Source organism: Dromiciops gliroides, chromosome 2, assembly GCF_019393635.1.
Source record: "Dromiciops gliroides isolate mDroGli1 chromosome 2, mDroGli1.pri, whole genome shotgun sequence".
Taxonomy (NCBI): domain Eukaryota; kingdom Metazoa; phylum Chordata; class Mammalia; order Microbiotheria; family Microbiotheriidae; genus Dromiciops; species Dromiciops gliroides.
This window is the reverse complement of record NC_057862.1, coordinates 108579861-108601838: the sequence shown is the minus strand read 5'-3', so window position 1 is coordinate 108601838 and position 21978 is coordinate 108579861. Positions and strand designations below refer to the sequence as shown.

General features: G+C 42.1%; 2 protein-coding genes across 3 annotated transcripts in view; one reads left to right on the top strand and one right to left on the bottom strand.

Moving 5' to 3' along the window:
* The window catches only part of SLK (STE20 like kinase), a 62134-nt gene extending 58048 nt beyond the window's left edge, over nucleotides 1-4086 (top strand). For both annotated transcript variants that reach the window (XM_043982193.1, XM_043982192.1), the window contains one exon: nucleotides 213-4086. In XM_043982193.1, the coding sequence (XP_043838128.1) occupies nucleotides 213-359 (147 nt within the window). In that variant the 3' untranslated portion in view covers nucleotides 360-4086. The remainder of the gene's footprint in view (nucleotides 1-212) is intronic.
* A 3362-nt stretch (nucleotides 4087-7448) lies between these two features.
* COL17A1 (collagen type XVII alpha 1 chain) overlaps nucleotides 7449-21978 on the bottom strand; it is a 98361-nt gene continuing 83831 nt past the window's right edge. Inside the window, exons 37-56 of the mRNA XM_043986660.1 lie at nucleotides 21341-21394; nucleotides 20999-21040; nucleotides 20533-20586; nucleotides 20343-20402; nucleotides 19871-19897; nucleotides 19558-19590; nucleotides 19394-19477; nucleotides 18970-19020; nucleotides 18244-18357; nucleotides 16255-16392; nucleotides 15677-15742; nucleotides 14800-14940; nucleotides 14159-14248; nucleotides 13953-14063; nucleotides 12109-12255; nucleotides 11343-11723; nucleotides 10448-10585; nucleotides 9813-9866; nucleotides 9447-9527; nucleotides 7449-8532 (exon numbers count right to left, since the gene is read on the bottom strand). Coding sequence (XP_043842595.1) covers nucleotides 8477-8532; nucleotides 9447-9527; nucleotides 9813-9866; nucleotides 10448-10585; nucleotides 11343-11723; nucleotides 12109-12255; nucleotides 13953-14063; nucleotides 14159-14248; nucleotides 14800-14940; nucleotides 15677-15742; nucleotides 16255-16392; nucleotides 18244-18357; nucleotides 18970-19020; nucleotides 19394-19477; nucleotides 19558-19590; nucleotides 19871-19897; nucleotides 20343-20402; nucleotides 20533-20586; nucleotides 20999-21040; nucleotides 21341-21394 — 1922 coding nt within the window. The 3' untranslated portion in view covers nucleotides 7449-8476. The remainder of the gene's footprint in view (nucleotides 8533-9446; nucleotides 9528-9812; nucleotides 9867-10447; nucleotides 10586-11342; nucleotides 11724-12108; nucleotides 12256-13952; nucleotides 14064-14158; nucleotides 14249-14799; nucleotides 14941-15676; nucleotides 15743-16254; nucleotides 16393-18243; nucleotides 18358-18969; nucleotides 19021-19393; nucleotides 19478-19557; nucleotides 19591-19870; nucleotides 19898-20342; nucleotides 20403-20532; nucleotides 20587-20998; nucleotides 21041-21340; nucleotides 21395-21978) is intronic.

The following is a 21978-nucleotide window of genomic DNA, read 5'->3' as shown; positions in this document are numbered from 1 at the left end:
CAGTGTTTCTATTATCCTCCACCTGAAACAGTGGCAGACAGTAGCAGAAGACTCGAGGACATGGAGGGATGGAACTGGAAATGTTCTGGGGCTGAGACCATTTTCATTATTATTATTTCATTGAGAGCAAATTGTAGTTAAAAATCACATTAGATGACAATTTTTCTTCTACCCTTCACTTATCCCTTGTTTCCCCTTCCTTTTACCCCTAGACATTGGAAGAAGAGTTTGCAAGGAAACTTCAGGAACAAGAAGTGTTCTTTAAAATGACTGGAGAGTCTGAATGCCTTAACCCTTCAACCCAGAGTCGCATCTCCAAATTCTATCCAATTCCTAGCCTACACTCCACTGGATCATAACTCCAGAAAGTGTGATTGGGTTGGTCTTTGTTTTTTAAATTTGCTTCTCTTCATCTTTTGCCAACTAAGATCTACAACTTACATCAGAGAGTTCATGAAGACAATCGTCTGCATCACTGTTTAAGTGGGCTTTTAAAAATTGGCTTTACTCAGAATGTAATGGCAGAGGTGGAGAAGGTAACTAGGGCAGACACCGACTGCTCTGTGTTTAGCAGTGTGGTGTCTTAGTTATTTCTTAAGGTGTTTTTTTAAAAATTAAACTAAAACATCTTTATTATTTAGACATTAAAATACTCATAAAAGTATTAGAGAAGTGTTTGAAGTTGCAGAAAAGCTGTAACACAAAACATTGTTAATATCTTTTTAACTGAACTTAGTTCTCAGTGACGACTAAATTCCACAGTTGAAACTCCACTGTATAGAGTTTGGAATTTCTTGTGGTGAATTAGCTTTCATAAAAAAGGACACATAAAATACTTGGTATGTTTGTTTAGTAAAAAGAATTTATTATGTTTTTATCTTTAAATTCAGTAACACAAACCCTTTGGAAAGAGAAAAAATTTTCAGCAATTTGTCTGAAATAACTATATTACATCTGTTCGATCTAATAAATGAAGGTGCTTTCATTAATATAGTGCCTGAAATATGTAAATTTGTTCACTTCTAAAACAGGATTTTCTTTTCTGGTTGGGGGAGGAGAGAGAAAAATATCGTCAGCATTAATGTTGCCGTTTTAGAAATCTTGCTGCTACTATAATTTGTCAGAAATTCTCATTCGAAAATAATTTGCACTAAAATATATAAAGGTGAAAAAACTCTACTAAGAGTTCATTATTCTTACAAATTTGGAAGTTCTACAAACTGAAATGAGTATAGATTTAATGGTCACAGTTTAATTTAATGGGGACAGCTTATTTTCTTTAATATGCTTGGGCCAATTAAAATGGCTTCTCCCCCATCTTACCAAAGTCTTCATTTAAAACTCTCTTAGAGACTTAGAGACCCTGAATTATATTTATAAACATAGTCATCAAAATTAATCTAAAAAGAAATATTTGAAGACTTTCAGAATACTCAAAAAGATTTAAGTTAAATATTTAGACCAGTGTTTTTAGAATTACTTTTTTTGTGTGTTTTGAAATTTGGTTGCTTACATGTTACAATTTTATTTTGTTTTCAGTTGATAGATGTATTTTAAATTATTTGATTTGCAGTGGATAAAGTCAAACTTTTATCATGTCGTTTATGATAATTGTAGCTATTAAAGAATTATTCAGAGTCAGTTCTTTTGAGGGTTAGAATTTCAAGTATGAATCATATCATGACAGTATTATAAACTGTACTATGGTATGTGAAAGACAAGTATGTATATGATACTTTCTTTCTGTCATTTGAAACCCACTATCTTATGAGTCCTTGGTACCCAGTTTTAAAAGATCTATTTTCTATCTTGCTGGTTTGTATTAAATAGGAGGCTGGTGGAACTCCTAAGAGTGTAATTTCCTTTAAACACTGTTGAGTTAAGGGGAAAAAATGTAAATAACAATTTCATTATCTTGCAGTTGATTGAAAAACTTTGGATGCCGAAGCTTACTCTGTCAGTTGTTTAAATGATTGAAAAATGCATGTTAAATTTTAATTTTGTAATTAATGTTTTTGATAAGCATAATTTACTTGGACTACTTTATAGCTAGCCTTAATTTCTGGCCAAGTTTTTTTTTTTTAAGTGTGTGTGTGTGTGTGTGTGTATACACACACACACACACACATACACATATATATACATACATACATATACACATACACACATACATATATAAAAATATATCATGTACTGGTTGTAAATTCACACATCTTCACTGAAATGTGTTATTGTATGCAGAACTCTTTTAAATAGCTTATTCTCAAATGCTGGGATGAAAAATGTTCGAGAAGGCCTTTTTAAGCTACATCTTTATAAAAGTAATATTCAATAAGAAAATGGAAATGGTTTATATTGTTATCATAAAGATATTATAGTATCATGATGCCTGATGTATTCGATGATTTATTTGAATTGGGGATGGTAACAGGTAGAGGAGGAAAATAGATATGTTCACATACCACTTCTTCCTTGGAAAATATTAGTTCACTGGCCTTTTGTATTCACTCTTTTCTCAGCAGAGGACATTGGTGTTCTCATTCTTTAATTGATAGTCCATGTGCTAAAAGTATGTTGGCAACATAACTACTTTCCTCTGAATATTTGAAAACCTTCTACTCCCTTGAGGTTGCATGTTCATATTACTGAAAAAGGTGATTAGACCAAGATTATGATGGTTGGTTGACATCTTAGGTAATTTTGATTGTTAGAATGCACTATCCTGATTATGATGCCCTTGTTTCGCATCTCCCTTTCAACTAGATTCGGTCTTCCAGAATGAACTCTGCCTTAGAGAATGACCATTTTCCAAAGGGGTAGGGAAAGAATGGAGAATTACATGTTAGAATCAAAAGTTAATTTCAAAATGAAAACTGGTAAAGGTAATTTTTAAAATGTTTCATTGTGTGAAATTATAACTGAACACTTACCTGCTCACCTATTGTTAGGTTTCAGCCATGAAGGTTCATTTTTTCATTCAAATAAAAAATAAGGATCTTTTTTTCCTGTGAGGAAAGGAGTTCTTTGAAGCTTCAGTGTGTAGTCATAACCATTCTTGGCTTGTTTCCTATGATCCTGTGGCAGAACATGCAATGAAACCTGTTAAGGAGAGACCTAATGTGTACATTTGAAACATCCTTCAGTTTTTTTTCCTACGTATCATATATACTCCTAATGTTCTTAAGACAGGTATAACTCAGAAAGCTAGTTGTGCCAGATTTCTGTTTCCCAGCCTTTTTGATCCATAGCTGGGATGCACATTGCTAAATTAAGTTACACTCATGTGAATTTGTGAATAAGCTTTTTCTTACCCTTTTCTCTGGGGCCTGAGGAGGCCCCAGGTTGGGTAAACAGAAAATTAAGCTTGCTTCCATTCAGCTGATATGATGATCTCCCTGTAACAGGTTAAGCTGAATTTTAATTAAACAAAAAGCAGAACCACAGCTACCTCTAAGAAGTAGTGTTTTCCTCAAGCACAAAAAATGCTCAGGCAAACTTGGCCCATTTCATTGTAGGGTCTCCAATTTTATAAGCATCAGCAAATTTTAGAACTGCCTTTTATAATCTCCCAAACCTACTTTAGCTAATAGTTCTCTCCCATACCATACTAAGTACTCTTAGTAGAGAAAGTTCTTCTGAAAGAGCCAAATTGAGTCAAATTATTAGGTAGACAAGGATATGCTTAAAGGAACATCTAGAACTGAGAGGGGAAGTTAGTTCTAGTTTTAAGGGTGGAAATCACCTTTTTTCCGGGAAAAAGGTATTTTACAGGAAATGGAATGATATCTGATGGAAAGTATTTCTGATGAAGGCCCAACAACCTAACACCTGTCTTGTTGCCATGGTTGCAATGGTTTTACTCTAACTTTAGAGTTCTGCTCCTGAGTTTGAGGCAGAATATCCTGCTAGTTTCAATGTAGGCTGCTGCTGTAGGTGATGCTGTTCTGACTTACAATGCCATGGCTCCACGAGTTTTTCAGAAAGAACTCTTGTTTCAGTTTGTGCCTCTTGTCTACTGGAGAGCAAATGTTTTTGCAGTTGTGGGATTGACACACTAAAATAAAGTCATTTCTTAATCTGTTTGAAGAAGCAGTGTTTGTTAAGAATCTTGTTAAAAGGATTGTACTAAAAAAATAAAATAAAATAAAATTTAAAAAGGGCAGCTAGGTGGCGCAGTGGATAGAGCACCGGCCCTGGAGTCAGGAGTACCTGAGTTCAAATCCGGCCTCAGACACTTAACACTTACTAGCTGTGTGACCCTAGGCAAGTCACTTAACCCCCATTTCCTCACTAAAAAAAAAAAAAAAATTAAAAGGATTGTACTGTTTAAGACTGACTGCTTTCCTATTTTTTGCAACTGTTGAACTTTGGTCCACCAAGTTTTTTTTTTTCCTCTTCAAGTATATTCTCCTCTGTCTGTTGGCTTTCTTGGGCATCATTCCTCTGGCCTTTCATGGCTAACACTAAGCCTTCCCTGTGCCTTTTATGTGTATGTGTTTACAAGCATATACATAGACACTTGCATACACATACAGAAGCTGAATGACTTTTCTTGGTAAGTGGGAATATCAAATCACAGATTGGCAGGTTATTAGAGCTAGAACCAAGGGATCTTAGAGATAGTCTAGTCCTTTCCCTTTAACTTGAGCCCTGTAGAGGTGAAGTCAGTAGAATCAATAAACATTTATTATGTGTCAAGCACTGTGTTATGTCACTTGGACCCAGTCACAGAATCAATAAATGGCAAACCTGGCACTTGAACCAATACATATATGCATATGGAGTTTTTATGTTTAAAAAGTATTTTTTCATTCCCAGGATTAAGAGATTTATCTTTTTTTGGTTTTGTTTTTGCAGGTCAATGAAGGTTAAGTGACTTGCCCAGGGTCACACAGCTAGTTAAGTGTCAAGTGTCTGAGGCTGGATTTGAACTCAGGTCCTCCTGAATCCAAGGCCAGTGCTTTATCCACTGCGCTACCTAGCTGCCCCAAGAGATTTATCTTTTGTATTTAACAACATTTTATTGATATCTTTTGGTTTTTGCATCACTTTCATTTCCCAATATATATATCTCTCCCCCCTCCTCGATCCAGAGAGTCATCCTTTATAGCAAAGGATAAGAAAGAAAAAAAAAAGCAGTTCAATAAAACTAACCTATACATCAACTCAATTCAACAGTAAGTGCAATATTCTATGCCTATAGTATTCCACCTCTGCAAAGAAGGGGGAATTCCCCACATATTTTAAGCATAGGATGATTAAACTCACTTTTGACAAAGTAATTGTGTGTGCATCATATGATTGTTCATGGGGGAAAATCCATCACTTTGAATAACGAACACCATTTATCTTTAGTTTTGAAGATCAGCTAAAGGAACTTCAGAATATTTTGCTTGTAGAGAAAAAAATTTGAGGAGAGAAAGGACATGTTAGCTACCTTCATGTATGTGAAGGGTAGTCATATGGAAGAGGGCTGACTTGTTCTGCTTGGCCCCAAAGGGCAGGAATGGGAGTAAAGGTTTAAAATGTCAGAAAGGCAAATTGAGGCTTAAGTAAAGAGAAACTTCATAACAAAGCTCTTCAAAAGTATAATGGATGTTTCCAAGGGTGGAAAGAGTTTGCTTGAAGCCTATGTGATTAAATGTTGGGAGGGCCTTTTTCAGGTATAGTTTGGACTATGGGGCTATCAAGTTTACTTCCAACTCTGAGAATATGTGACAATTTTCAACTGTTACTGGTGGTATGACTCTGTTCTTCCAGAATTTTGGAACTTTTCCCATAGTGACTGTGTGTGTGTGTGTGTGTGTGTGTGTGTGTGGCAACTGGGGTTAAGTGGCTTGCCCAGGGTCACACAGCTAGTAAGTGTTAAGTGTCCGAAGCTGGATTTGAATTCAGGTCCTCCTGAATCCAGAGCTGGTGCTCTATCCACTGCGCCACCTAACTGCCCCAGTGACTTCTTGATGGAAATAAAGCTTCAGCCTAGTGAACATCATCTGCTTTTCATCTTAATGCTCAGTATAGTAGGGAGAGTGCTAGATTTGGGTTCATAATTGAGGTGTGAATTCTGGTTCTTTCAAATTATTTGTGCTATACCCTGATAGGAAGAGGGTTCCAAGTGATTTTAGATAAAAGTCTAGTATTAAAGACAACAAATTAATTGTAATGGTATGGAGGGTGGATTTAAAATTATTTCCAAATAACTTTAACTTCTCTGGACCTTAGTTTCCTCATTTATAAAATGAGGGGATTGAATTGGATGATTTCCACATTTCTAAATATAGGATTCTTTCACACTCAATCATTTATTGAACACCAACTACAAGCAAGGGCTTTTGCCAGTCTGAACTTTTGTCTTATGCAAACTTTGAACTGAACCCAAGGTGCTTAGCACAACACTTGGGATATTCTGTTATCACATATGCAGTAGTTAGGACAAATGATAGCAGTCTGATAAAACAAGGTAGAAGTTGTCAAGTTCTTAGTTGTAGCACTTGGTAACACTCATCTTAGAAAAAGAATTGGCTCAGTTTTTTGGTAAAAGCTCACAGAATTTTGTGGTATTTTGAAAGGCAGAAGTGTATCACATCTAGAAACCAATTTTTCTTTCACAGTAAAACCCAAGTTGTTAGAAGTTTTTTGTACATTCTTAAAGCCTGCTTGTATAAGACTAATTTGTAATAGTATCCAACTCATGTCTTGGTCAAAGTTAACAGGATATAAGAAGATTAGCTAGCTGTTTGGTATACTGAATTGTTTTATGGCACGTAATTGCAAGGAGTCGTTTTTATTTAATGGATCATAGTAATCAAGTTTTTCCAGGAGATTCTTAGATTAGTCTGTCTCTGAGACACCCAGGCAGATCATATAGTTTATAAAACATCTAGCTCATTAGAGAAAGATACAGCCTACTTATGTTTAACCTGGTGATGTCTAAGGGAAGAATCAGGTAGTATAACAACTGACAGGTTTGATGCTCTTAAGTGAGACCGAATGGAAAAGCCGATGTATGTTGTTGGATCTGAGCATCCATTTTGACTTTTTCAGTGAAGCTTTTGATGGATGTATGTTTTTCTTGAACTAAATCTGCATGCTAGCCCAAATTCTATTTCACCCACTTGTCCCAAAGTAAATTAGTACAGTAGTCAAAGAATCTAATTGTTCTCTTATCATATACTTGCTAATTCCCAAGTTGTTAAGACTCCTTGAACCCCTTTCACATTATTTGTGATATGCTCAGATAGGAGTGGGGTTCCAAGTGATTATAGATAAAAGTCTAGTTTGAAAGGCCACAAATCAGTTGTAAAGGTATGGAAGGTGCAGTTAAAGTTATTCCTAAGTACCATGTTTGGGCTCAGTCAACACATAGAACGATATCTGTGTTTCACTTTTCCTGTTCAATAAGTTTCAGCAAATAGATTGTATACAATTAATAGACTTTAATTGGAAATTAACAATTGAAACAACTTTCAACTTGACCACATACAGATATGTTTTAAAAGTTAAAAAAATTTAAAAGTGCTTAAATTCTTCTGATCCTGACAGTCACCCCTCCTTCCCACCCCGTACACATTTGTGCCCTCCCCCCAACCCCAGTCAGAAGTAGGCATTTCATAACTGAAGCAATTTGTCCAGTATCTAGTACTTCTGGTCCCCAATCCCCATGAGCTCTTTGGCCACCTCTCTTTGTCTTTAGTTTATTAATAGCCTAACAAGAGCTATTAGAAATGAAGATAGACGTTTGGTGCCTGGTGATAGATATATGTTACTTTTTCTTGTTCAAGTAAAAACATGTTATATTCAAAAGAAATAATAAAAATTGGAAACCTTGCTTAACTGTGTATCTCCTCCTAGAGGAGAATTGAATTCTGTGGCTTTCTAGTCTTCCCAGTAACTTAAATGGATCAGTTTTCCTTAGTCAGCTCTCTTGTCTATGACTAGGGAGAGCAGATAGAAGTGTGAGCAGGAAACAGCTAAAAACACCTTGGACATGTAAACTGGGACAAAGCAATGAAGCCACCCATCACCAAAAACTACTTCAAGGAAGAAAACTCCCCATTTTTTGAGCTCAATTTAAAACCATTTAAAAGTTAAGCCATGGCAAAGGTAAAGAATCCCTGGAATCATGACTGAAAGTGATAGGAAAATTTGAGTCCATGACTTCCCTTGGTTGGTATCTGGGAAGCATTTGTTACAAACTCCCAATTGGCTATGAAATGTGAGCTCAGCACTATGGAGAAGATAAGTCCCCAAAACATTACTTAAGGTTTATTCAGCCTGAGGAATTGTCCATGTGCTGTTACATGAAAGCCAAAGCCAGCATCAGCAAGGCCATTTCAAATTACAACACTATTCTGTTTCTTGACCCCAACTATTTGATCGTTTGACTAAGATGTCCTAAAAGGAAGCCAGTAGACTTTTAGCCCACCCTTGCCCCAGGAACAAGCTCAGCATGCTTTAATACTGAGTGTATGTATCCTTATGGTTTGACTGCAATGCTTCTCCTCCTCCTCCTGCCAACATAGACTTGTTCACCTGGAGGTTAGAAAGAGAAAAACATACAGGAAGATCAGCTTAGGAACACTACATTTGTCATCATTTTCACACCCACAGAGATTTGGTGGACTGGATTTTCATCGTTCGAGGGAGTTCCAGGTAAGGTGAGGAACTACTGGTTGGTACCAGAAGGTAATTAAGATCTTAGTTGCCTGAGGGCTTTGAAGTGGTCAATGATTCTTCCAGGATCACACACCTATTAAGTGTCAGGGAAGACTTAAGCCCATGTTTTCCTAACTGATGCCTGTTTTGTATCCATTAACACTACTTTGCTTCTCTGAGTTCAAGAATAACAGTTGTGTTGCGAGTACTTTTTTTTTTTTTTGCCAGAATAGAGGGTTTTCTTTGCTGCATTGAATCAGCCTCCTTGATTTTTGAACATGAAATTTTTCTTGATTCTCCCAGCTGAAAATGCTCCCTCCTCAAATTTTCTTATAGAACTTCCTGTCTCTCCTTTGCCTGTCGCCACCTACTGTACATCATATTTAAGTGTAAGTGCGTGAGCATGCACTTGAACACACATACATCCCCTTTGTTACACTGTAAGTCCCCTTTGTCACAGTACCCAAAACAGTACCATTCACATAGAAAGTGCTTAATGTTTATTGAATTGTACACTCCCTATATAAAGACATCCTTGCTAGGGAACCGTTTTGAAACTTACTTTTGAAATTTCAAACCTATTCTTAATTCAGCTTTGAATAAAGTTCTCTTTAATCAGAAAGATGCATTTGTTAAATATTAGGCCAAATGTACGAAAGTTAGATTATGGTTATAGATTTTGTTCAGGGAAAAATAAGTCATCTTGAAAGGAAAGAATAACAAATTTTGATAGAAGAGCTTTGGCTGCTTTCACTGCATTCAAAAATCTCATTTCCCTAGATGAAATTTACCTTTGTCTCCCTTGTCTCCTTTTTGTCCTCTGGGGCCTGGAGGTCCAGGTGTACCAGGTTTGCCAGCTGGTCCCCTTTCACCTGGTGGGATAAATGAATCCTAGTATCCTGTCCTGGAGTGGCCATGGGCAAGTAACTGAGGTAGGGGTAAACCCATAAGAGTAATTTCACAGAGTTAACTGAAGTCGTCCTCATGTAGTAAGCATGAGCAGTTAATGCAAAATAGTCTTTACCTTGGGATTAGCAGTACCTTTTTGTCTCATAATGGTGAAAAAGGATTATCAAATTTTCAGAATAACCCCTGGAAGTGATAGCCTATTTAAAAAAAATTTTTTTTTCACAGGACAAGTCGCTGCTGATACTTACCTTTGGGTCCTGGAAAGCCCCTGTCTCCCTTTGGTCCTGGAATTGTCCCATAGGCTACAAAAAGGAAACAGGAGTAGGGCTCAGATGGGGCTATGTTTCTGCTACCCTCTGCTCAGAGATATCTACAGAAATGGTTTCCCTCAGCATGAGCAAGGGTGTCTGTGATGGAGGGTTTTAGTCAAAGCATTAAATGTAGGTTTTCTAACAGATTTTAGCTCACATATACGTAGGTAGATGGGTGAGGAGGATTTAAAATACTCCTCCCTCAAAGACCCCTTGGGTTTGCTTAGTTCCTTGCTTCCCCTGGTTGGGGAAATGGAAAAGAAAAACAGTAGATTGTACAGGCACTAGTATCATGGCCACAGTGAGGTAAAGAACAAAGCAAAACAAGCCCATCTCAAGTTAATGTTCTTCTCTATTGCCCTCATTCTGCAGAGAAGAAACTGGGCCTGAGAGAGCAACAATGATGCAGTAGTCCCAGGGGGAACACTTTGCAAATCTTCCTGATTTCAGAACTTAGTAATAACTAACACTTTTGCCGAGGTTAGAGAATGGTAGAGCGCTATTGACTACTCTAAGCAGCTTAGTGGGGCAGGGAGTGGAGTCTTGGGGCTTATTATTGGGGCGTCCCTTACTTCTGAAGAAGTCCATGAGGTCCTCAGTCACGTTGCCGTAGGTTGCGAATACCTTGCTGATGCCAGGAGGGCCCTGGGGGCCAGGCTGGCCCGGTGGTCCTTGGACAGTGTAAGCCATACCTTGTAGCAGACCCTGACCTGCAAAACAAATCCTTGGGCCAATGAAAGAATATCTGGTGGTCTCTCCGAAGAAAAACCCTTTTGTAGGCAGAGAAAGGCCAGAGGACTGGGATACATTTATCTCACATCCTTTCCTCCCAACATTTGAACTCCCCCAAAGGCACGAGACTTATTTACTTGCCCTTGGAATCCCCAAGGCTTGGAGAAGCTAAACTTGGTTCTCTAAACTTCCTAAGGGCATGAACTGAGCCTTCGATTTCTTTTCCTCAGTAAGAAAGCCTCCGATCCCTAGACGTTTTGTTTCCAGAATCAGAGAATTAGAGAATCTTAGAATTTAGAGTTAGAAGAGTCCTTGGAAATCATCTGACCCCATCTCCTCATTTTACAGATGGGATGCCTGAGACCCAGAAAGGGACGTGACTTGCCTGAGATCACATAGGTACTAGAGGAAGCAGTAGAGCTGGACTTCAAACTATGGTTCTCTGATGCCAAATCCAGAAGTTTTTCCATAATGCTATTATACTCTGGTTAACTATATCCCTCTTTTCAGGCATGGCTGGGGATTCAATCCAAAAAATGACTCCCAGTTACAGGGACCCTGGACCTTTTTGTCTCTGGGGAATTGGCAGGAGGTGCTTTAATAGTTTGGTTGTTAAATGTCCAGGGTCATAGCCTTTTCTGCCTTACAGGTTCTAGGGCTTATATCTCCAAACATCTGGGGTCTTGGGAAGTCAAGGGAGACAGTCAGGTTCTGAGGATAGGGGTTCTTACTCACGCTGCAAACTCTCTGACACACGCACGGCCAATTCATTGTAATCCAGGTCCCCAGTGAAGCCTGCACCAAAAACTCTGCCTTCAGTGCCATACATGTCCCCTTCTGCTGCTCCAAAGCCTCCACCAGTGCCTACATCTGTGCCATAGGGGCCACCATCTCCCAAATTGTCCCCATATGCTCCTCCACCCAGGGAGGCTCCTCCATTGGATCCTCCTACTCCCAGTGAGGAGCTGTAGGAGGTACTTCGGCTGACAGAAGAACCATAGGAGTTGCTGCTTCCTCTGCTGTAGCTGCCAGCCTCCCTTATCCGACCATCTCCGGGAGGGCCCTGAGGCCCTGGGGGACCAGGAGGTCCTACAATGAAGCTTCTCACATCAGGACCTGTTAAACAGAACACTATGCTAATAGCCGCTTCCATTTCAGGAGGAAGAGAAAAGTAAAAGCTGTCAGAGGCCTTTCTCTAAAGATCTCAAGGCATGTTTACAGTTGTTTCCTGTCTAGGAGCTCACTTCTGTAGGGGCATTGACAGATGGTTCTCTTTTTCATGTGAAATCAGGTCGTGGGGTGAGGACCTGGGGGTAGGGAGGGAAAAGAGAGCAGTTGGGATTGCCTCAGATTTACCTTGGGAATGGGACCCTGGAAAATTTCCTGTGTAAATAATGGAAGTTTGGTGATGGGAAACTGATGTGTAGAGGAAGTGTGGGAATGGGGCTGGATGCAGGAGAGGGTTAGGGCAGGAAATTCATGCATCTTACAGGGCACTTACTTGTGAGGTAGCTAATCAGCTCACTCCGGAAACTATCACTGTTCTCAGAGGCATAGGTTGCCAAAGCCGCTGAAACCCCAGGAGGTCCGCGAGGGCCTGGAGGACCAGGGGGACCAGGGGGACCAGAAACTGAAGAGAGGCCTGCACCTGTGGATGGAGTATGGGAGAGGGGAGTTAGGAAAATGTCCTGAGGAGAAAGCAGAGCCTCTCTTGGACTGGGATAGGAATTTTACCTAACTCAGATCCCTGGGAAAGCACAAAGCCCAATCAAATGAGAAGGAAGGGACAATCAGGAACCCAGGTGGATCATGGTGGCGGGAACGGGATCATATGTGATTTAGGGACAGAAATAACTTCTATGCCTCTCCTCTATTGATCTATCTTTATCTATCTTTTTTTTTTTTTTTTTTTGCAGGGCAGTGAAGGTTAAGTGACTTGCCCAGGGTCATGCAGCTAGTGTCAAGTGTTTAAGGCTGGATTTGAACTCAAGTCCTCCTGAATCCAGGGTTGGTGCTTTATCCATGGCACCACCTAGCTGCCCCTCCTTGCCTCTCTTCAAGGGATCAACTGAAATTGCCTGAACCATCCTACCCCTTCTCCACCCCCACCCCCAAGTTCCTTCAACTCAGAATGGGCTTCCCCTTTCCTTTCCCTTCAAATCCTTTGGCCACTTGGGATCTCTGGAAAAGTTTAGCATTTACTTTATCACCATCTCATATTGCTCTTTATGTGTTTGTGTGTGTGTGTGGTTTAACAATTTTTAAAATTTCTGGGGGCGGCTAGGTGGTGCAGTAGATAGAGCACTGGCCCTGGATTCAGGAGGTCCTGAGTTCAAATTTGACCTCAGACACTTGACACTTACTAGCTGTGTGACCCTAAGCAAGTGACTTAACCCCAGTTGCCTCACCAAAAAAGAAAAGAAAAAAAAGAAAATTTCTGGAGAGCAGAGACTCTTCATGGCAATAGATAGCTTTGATTTCTTCATCAGAAACCTGCCTGTTCATATCCTTTGACCATTTCTCAATTGGAGAATGACTTGGATTCTTTTTTTGTTTTTGTTTTTGTTTTTTGTTTTTTGGTGAGGCAATTGGGGTTAAGTGACTGGCCCAGGGTCACACAGCTAGTAAGTGTTAAGTGTCTGAGGTCAGATTTGAACTCAGGTCCTCCTGACTCCAGGGCCAGTGCTCTATCCACTGTGCCACCTCGCTGCCCCTATGACTTGGATTCTTATAAATTTGATTTAATTCCCGATATATTTTAGAAATGAGGCCTTTATCAGAAGTACAGGCTATAAAAATTGTTTCCCAGCTTTCTGCCTCCCTTCTAATTTTGGATGCATTGCTTCTGTTTGTACAAAAACTCTTTAATGTAATCAAAACCATCCATTTTTCTTGGAGCAGAGATTCTTTCTCAGTGGCTCCCAAATTGTACCTGAGCACAGCGTTTGGTGCACAGACATTCAGTAAGTGCTCGGTAATTGGTTGGCCGGTTTCTTCATTTTCTACCTTGATAAAATTGATGGACATTTTGTTAGAGGTTAGTATGGTGCCTTGAAAAGAGCACTGGACTTTGAGTCGAAAGACTGCAAAGAATCAGTTCCTCCACTACTTACTAGTTAGGTAACCCTGGGCAAATTACTTAGCCTTTCTACACCCAGTTTTCTCCTTTGAAAATTGGAAATGATAAAACTTGCACCAACTCATAAGACTGTTGTGAGGATCAGATTAAATAATAGATAGGAAGGTGCATTATGACCTTGAAACACTCAAGAAATGTAAGCCTAGTCTATCCCCTGTATTCTTTCACTATCCTTAATCCCCTCACCCCCCACCTGAGGCCCTTACTCTGCAGGTAAGATGAAAGTTCCTCCATACTGAGGCTGGACCAGGAGCTGCCTGAAGGCCCTGGGGGTCCAGGGGGTCCAGGAGGTCCAACAATGCCACTGAATTCAGACCCTGAAAAGGAAAAGGAAGAATAGGAGGTCATGATCTCAGGGGTGCCATCTTCCATCCCGTGCCAGAATGATACTATATTGCAAGTCCAATCTTACCTCGGAGCATAGACAACAGGTCCTGGTAGGATGTTCCCGGAAGGCCTGGGGGACCAGGGGGACCAGGGAGTCCAACGCTGATCCCAGAACCTAGGAAAAGGAAACCAGAGACATCGTGAACACTGATCAGACAAGGAGAAGAAAACAGGAGAGACACAGGAATAGGAATGGAAAAAAAGAGAGGGTCACCCAAGAATCGTTCAGGATAAAAACAGGAACGACAATAATAATCACAGCGTTCTATAGTGTTGTTGAGTTTGCAAAGCACTTTGCTTATGACCCTGTGGGGTAGGTAGTATGCATTGTCCTCATTTTGCCCTTGAGGAAACTGAGGCTCAGGTTTATGGGGTTTAAGAGGGATTCCCACATCTATTAACTATTAGAACCAATATTCAAACTGGTTCTAAGACCATTGCTAATGGAAAATACTATACTGTCTCGTGGATAAGAAAGATAAATGAGAGAGTAAAGGAGAGATTCTTGGTTTTTGTTTTTTTAGTGAGGCAATTGGGGTTAAGTAACTTGCCGGGGGTCACACAGCTAGTAAGTGTTCCTAGATTGTTCTGGAGATGCTCAGAATGGAAGTCACCCCATTTCTTTCTTTATCCCCTCCTCTGGCTCCCTGAGGACAGAATACTCACTTCTCATGTAACTTAGGATACGGTTGGTCAGCTCTTCATAGTCCAGAGACTGTAAGGACCCATCTCCACCAGTTCCTGGTGGCCCGGGAGGGCCTCTAGGACCCATCAGATATTGCTGGAGATACTGGCGCACTTCTTCCCCTAAAACAAACCCCAGATGATACATCAGAGTGGAGCCTCCTGTTTGTTTGTTTTACAGGGCAATGAGGGTTAAGCAACTTGCCCAGAGTCACATAGCTAGTAAGTGTCAAGTGTCTGAGGTCAGATTTGAACTCAGGTCCTCCTGAATCCAGGGCTGGTGCTTTATCCACTGTGCCACCTAGCTGCCTCTCTCCTGTTTGTGAAATGAGATGAGACTGACCAGCCCAGCAACCACAACCTCACATGGGTACAATAGCAAATAGAGCTGCCCATTTGTCAGATGCACCAACTGAGACCCGGGTCCAGCTGTGGAACCAGAGTGTTCTCAATTCCCAGGATTCCATTCCCAGGGGCCAGTGTCCCTGAGACAATATTTGTCCAAAGAAGCTTTGTCCTATTTGCTAGGCATCATGGGGTTTGACCACCACCTTTCTAAACAGGTTTTATAATTCAGCAGAGAAAGGCCATCGGTTGGCAACATCTCTGGGATTTGTATACCACACGTTGCTAGCCAATTGCTTCCACTGCAAGGCTTCTCAAACCCTTTCTGAGAATACCTCCTTTGGTGTATAGATGAGGTCCCTGGTCATAGTTAATGAGCATGGGCAAGAGACAGTAGTACTAAGGGAACACAATGACCAGCCAGTCAGTTGATAAGCCGTTAGTACTGGCTATGTGCCAGGTACTACACTATGCACTGGATGGTCTCACTCCCCATCCTGGTATTGTTACTCACTTTGCAACACACGCAGGATCTCTTCAGAAGAAATAGAGGAAAAGGAGCCCATGTTGTACCCAGAAGCTGTAAGGTAGATATAAAAAATTTTTAATAGAAAGTAATTTTATCTTTTAAACTGTACCATATACTAATTTCTTAGAAGTATAGTCAACTGGATAGATCTGCTTTAATGAACATAGATAAGAATCCCTGGTGTTTAGCACATCATTGGTACCTAAATGACTTGTTAAAGTAGCAGAAATTAATGATTTCTTGAACTGGCTAAACATGATACTTACAATTTTACTTTATGGCATTAATTTTTTCAGCAAATTCTATTAAGAAATTTGTAACTTAAGGCATAGCTTAGTGTCTGCAAGACTGCACGTTTTGATTGATGAAGTTTTTCTGTATAAAAAATCCCCATCAGATTATGAGAGGGGGGAGTAGGCAGGAAATCATAGATGGGACTCCATGAAAGAGCACAGAGCTCTTTGCCAAACAGGTCAGTCTCTGTGGGATCAAGAGAGGAAGGTCCACAGAGTGAGGAGATGTACATGAATATGTAGGTATGATGCAGGGGGCCAGAGACTTACTCCGTAAGTAGCTCATGACTCGGCTCGCCAACTCGGTGTAGTCAAAAGTCTCCCCACTAACAGTGGTGACAGGCCCTGGAGGCCCTGGAGGGCCAGGGGGACCTTGAATTCCAGACAGGTGACTTCTGATGCTGTCACCTAAACACCAAGGAACAGAAGTAGAATGGAGCCCATCTCAGTATGGGAGCATGACTTTCAAGTATCACAGTGATGCCCTTGTTTCCAAAAGGGAACTCAAAACCCCTGAAGAAATGTATTCTCCTACCCTTAGCCCTGCTGTTCTCACTGAAGAGGTAGCTAGGAAGAGAGTTATTCTTTTCCTGTTACAGATGGAGAAACTGAGGCACAGGAAGGCCAGGCCAGAGATGTGCCACATGGCCCATGGCAGGGTGGTGGGGGTGGTAGTATGCTCTTAATAAAGGCTGACTTAAATCTTTCATCAGTTTATCAAGTATAACCTCTATGGGTCATGGAGAGATTGTAGTCAGCCCCCTTTCTGTGGGGAGCAGACATTGTAGAGAAATAGCATTTGAGGAAGGGCCACTGAGTGAGAGAGATGTGGCCATAGGAAGTATCAGGTATATGCTTAGCATGGAGCCTGGCACATTGTCGTTGTTCAGTTGTTTTCAGCTGTGTCTGACTCTGTGACCCTATTTGGGGTTTTCTTGGCAAAGATACTAGACTGATTTGCCATTTCCTTCTCCAGGTCATTTTACAGATGAGGAAATTGAGGCAAACAGGGTGAAGTGACTTGCTCAGTCACACAGCTAGTAAGTAAGTGTCTGCGGCTAGATTTGAAGCTTTTTTTTTTAGTGAGGCAATTGGGGTTAAGTGACTTACCCAGGGTCACACAGCTAATAAGTGTTAAGTGTCTGAAGCCAGATTTTAACTCAGGTAGTCCTGAATCCAGGGCTGGTGCTCTATCCACTGAGCCACCTAGCTGCCCCCTGAGGCCAGATTTGAATTCAGGAAGAAGAGTTTTCCTGACTTCAAGCCCAGCATGCTATCTACTGTGACACCTAGCAGCCCATGCCTGGCACATAGTAGGCACTTAATTAAGTGATTATTGATTATGCGTGTGTGTGTGTGTGTGTGTGTGTGTGTGTGTGTGTGTGTGTGTGTGTGTGTGTACAGCAAATCAACAAATATTTACCCTGCTCCTAGGCCTTGTGCTATGTGCTATAATATGTGTACATTAGATCTTGTTTTTCAGTATGTGTGTGTGATGCAGGGGGGAAAGGATTCAACTTAATAATCAGAAGGCCAGAGCTGAAGCTGTAGTTCAGAGGCTTTCTAGCTGTGTGACCTTGCACCAATCCCTGTAGCCTCACACATAATTTCTTCATATTAAAAATGGAAGAATACTCTTACCACATACTTCTCAGGACTATCGTAAGGACAATGCCTTGTAAATTATCAAGTCTCCTGGGCTTACAGCTGTATGTATGTTATGTGTGTCTATGTAAGCTACTGTTTGAGAGTGTGTGCATGTGCAGGTGTGCCCTTACATATGTGTGTATTACATGTATAGATGACCTAAAGTGAGGTTTCTTATTGACCCTCCCATGACTCTGGCTTCTTCAAGGCTTGCCAATGGAACATGAGCGCAGGCACAGGTTCTGCCTAGCTAGAAAGGGGCTAGTGATAGATTATATAGGCCCATTGTTTGAGGATCAGCCTAACAAAATTCTAAGAGGGTCTTCATCAGACAGATGGTCATGGGGGGGGGTAGAACTTTTTTAGCTGTAGCAACTCATGAAAGCATCTGCCTTTAGCTCTGAAGGATAGTGGAGAGAGGACCCGTACCATAAATCCAGAGAGCACTAAAGCACATGCCTGTGTATGTGAATTGTCATTTCCCTGTCCCCCAACCATACCCACCGACTTAGTGCTGTCCAAAACATTCAGAGATTCAGTCTGGAGGACCAAACTCTGGTCTTTGGCAGGTGACTCTGTTGCCTTGATGGGCTGGGCTGGACTGGTACTCACTTTGCATGTAATCAGAGATGTACTGTTGAATCTCCCGTCTGGAGCTGCTGATGGAACCTGGAGGTCCTGGAGGGCCAGGGGGACCAGGGAGGCCCCTAGAACTTGATGATCCCCCTATAGGAAACAGAAATAGACAACCTCTCCATAATGAGCACAGGGAAATGGGGAGGGCACTGGCTTTGATGAATTTCTGCCTTCCCTTCCCAAAGGGAGAAATTAATTAAGATCCACAAAGAGACCTTGCAGGGATTAGGCTTGAGTTACCAGTGGAGCCTACTTGTAAGAGGGTCACAGAGATAAACAGTCCTCCACTCTTCAAATCCAGTACTTTGAAGGACCAGTTCTAGAGTTCCACCTGCTCCTTGAAGCCTGGTCATTCTGGTCTCTCCCTCCTGTGAACTCCTAAACTCTCTGTATCACTAAGCACTCAGTATGACCCATGTTTAGTTCTTTTTTATATTTGTGGATCTTGTCCCTTAGTCAGATGGTAAAATTCCTGAGGATAGATTGCTTTGTCCTCCCCAGAGGTCGGGGGCGCATGTGCGTGCGCGCGCACACACACACACACACACACACACACACAGAGTAAAGGCTCAGTGAATGCTTCTTGATTTCCTCAAAGAAATGCTCAGTTGGGACCAAGGGAAATAGGAAGAACTCGCTAAAACCCTCCGTGGGAATCCCTTGTTGAGAGAAGGGGGTCACCTCTCAAAGCAACTTCCTCACCTCGAGAGGGGCTTCCAGGGATTCCAGGAGCACCTGGGACACCAGGGTCACCTAGAAGCAGAAAAGCATGAGAGAAGAGTCATATGAAAAAGCTTCATCCTCCAGGAGTCCTTCTGTTGTGAGACAGTAGCCAGGTCTCCATCTTTGACTTTGCCTTCCCTCTGTTCACAGGGTTCCTCATTGGCATGTTGCTGTATCAGTTGCCCTCAATGCCGATTCCCAGTTCTCTCTAAAGATAGTGAGTTAACTTATAAGGACTAGGTTTGCCTTCTCTTCCTTTTCTTTAGCTCAAAGCTGGCTGCATGGCAGACTCGGGGAAGGATTAACGATCTGAAATAGGGGGGCTGTTAGATGCCTGAAGTCCTAAAGTTGTGAGTGTGGGAACATCCCTTCCTGGTAATTCCCCTTTCTTGCCAACACCTACCTTTGTCACCCTTGGGTCCTGGAAGTCCCTGAGCACCCGGTGGGCCAGGTGGGCCTTGTAGGGAGATTCCCAGAGTATCCGAACCTGGAAGTCAAGGACACAATTGTCACCGATGGTCAGCTGGATTGGGAGGTGAGCGTGGGAGGAAATGGCCTTGCACTAACCTGAGACAGAGAGTCCTGGGAGGCCACGTTCTCCTGACAGGAAAAAGGGGGTCAGGATGGTTAGATCTCCTTTTCATATGGTCTCCCAGGTGGAACCTCCCTTCAGTTTCCCTCCTTGGCTGCCCTTTACTAATCCCCACTCAATGCTGCTTTATACACACACTTAAGTATACACCTATGCATGCACTCAGTCTTTTTCAATGAATATTTTCCAAGGAGTTCAAGGATCCCCACAGTGTCTCTACCTCCCTTCCCCCAACCCTTCCGTGGCACAGGTAAGATAACAATCCTTCTCCCCACCCTTTCCATTTACCTTGGTATCCTCGAGGTCCGGGAGAGCCTGTTGGCAAGAAAGCAGAGAGGCTGTGAGAGTGATACATAAGGCAAACTAGAGGGATTTAGGGAACTGCCATTATGGTGAGTGATAGGGACCTTGGGGGAAAATATGCTGAAAAACCCAGAGGGTTCTACTCAACCTCCTTCCCATCCAGACATTCAGCCTCTCAGCTCAGGGCTCTGGAGGAGGAAGACTTTGGGGGAGGCTTCTTTGAAGCTTATGACATCCCTACTCCTCTTTCCCATTGGAGCCCAGAGCAAGAGAATGGGAGGAGATCAAAGAAAGTTTCCAGCTCAGCTGCACCCCCCACCCCCACCCCAACTCCCTGCCCTGTTCATCGAGGTACCACTGAAAATGAGCTCTGCAAAGTTCTCATTCCTAAGGTCTTTTCCTAACACCAGGTGAGAAGGATAGATAAGTTCACAAAAGACAAAGGCAATGCACTCACCTTGATCTCCTTTGGGGCCAGGGGGCCCAGGGGGGCCAGGGGGGCCAGAGAAGAATGTTTCTGTGGAAGAGACGAACAGGCTATGTAAGTGCTATGACAGTGCTTTGTAACCCTTTACTACCCCATTGAGTCTCAAAGGTCATAGTGTCTCCTATGAGACACTCATATTCCCAGTGAGAGACAGTCTTACCTGAGTTTGTAAGGAAACTTCCAGGTGGTCCAGGAGGTCCTGGAAGGCCTTCCCCTGAGCAAGAAAAATCCCCAAGGTAAGTCAAGACTAAAAGCCTCCCCAGGGATTCACTCACATGGGGACAATTTGCTCATTTTCTACCTAGTAACATTTTTTTGGGGGGTGGGGCAGGGCAATGAGGGTTAAGTGACTTGCCCAGGGTCACACAGCTAGTTAAGTGTCAAGTGTCTGAGGCTGGATTTGACCTCAGGTCCTCTTGAATCCAAGGCCAGTGCTTTATCCACTGCGCTACCTAGCTGCCCCCTGCCTAGTAACATTTAAAGAAAACTGGGTGAGTTTGTATACTCTGATGGGATTGGGAATGGATGTGCTATAGAGGAAGTCTGGGTATGTTGAACAGCCGTGATTTCATGGGCTCTGGATCCTGTTTCACCCTCCTTGCCTACCCAGGGTTACGAGTGCTTACCTGCTGGACCTCGGGGTCCTGGAGGGCCTGTGATGGAGGCTCCTAGAAGAAGAAGAAGCATACACAGCCAAGGTTTGAAATATGGAGAGGAAAGAGTCATGGATTCTAAACTTCACCTTGCTTCAAATTCATTCATTCAGGACAAATGCATTCATTCCTTTCTTTGGTACTTAGCTTTCTTATTTAAAAAATTGGGGGATCTGACCATGTGACCTCCTAAATCTCTCTTAGCTCTGACTCTAGGAGTCTTCATATTACATGGATTTTGGAAACAGTGTTTTGGGGCTCCTTCACAAGCCTCTCTCATCCTTCTACTTCCTAAGGCTCTCCTGGGATACTCACCTGGTGGTCCTGGTGGTCCTGGTGGTCCAGGGGGCCCTTGCAATTGAGCAGTGTCTACAAAGAGAAGAAACCAGATGTGGCTATTGTTTCCCAAGGGTTCTTTCCATCACCACCTCTCTTCTACCCACCCAGCAATGCAGTCAGAGCTGTGGAGTAAGTCTGGCAATTTTACCAAGCCCTGACCAGTCCCTGGGTGTCTTTTCCCCTAAAAGGTTTCAAATTGAAAGTGAACCCAAGAGTCTGACCACCAAACCTATGGCTATGCCCAAGAAATCCTTCTCATAGGCTAATTGCCATTAGGAGTCTACAGGAAAAATTAAAGAGAGGCATGACCCTCTGGGAAGGGGGAGGTGGCACTCACCTATGTTATTCAGTTTGTGTGTGTGGTGTGTGTGTTTTTTGGTGAGGCAATTGGGGTTAAGTGACTTGCCCAGGGTCACACAGCTAGTAAGTGTCAAGTGTCTGAGGCCGGATTTGAACTCAGGTCCTCCTGACTTCAGGGCTGGTGCTCTATCCACTGCACCACCTAGCTGCCCCTATGTGATTCAGTTGGTTTTTTTGTTTTTGTTTTTTGTTTTTGCAGGGCAATGGGGGTTAAGTGACTTGCCCAGGGTCACACAGCTAGTAAGTGTCAAGTG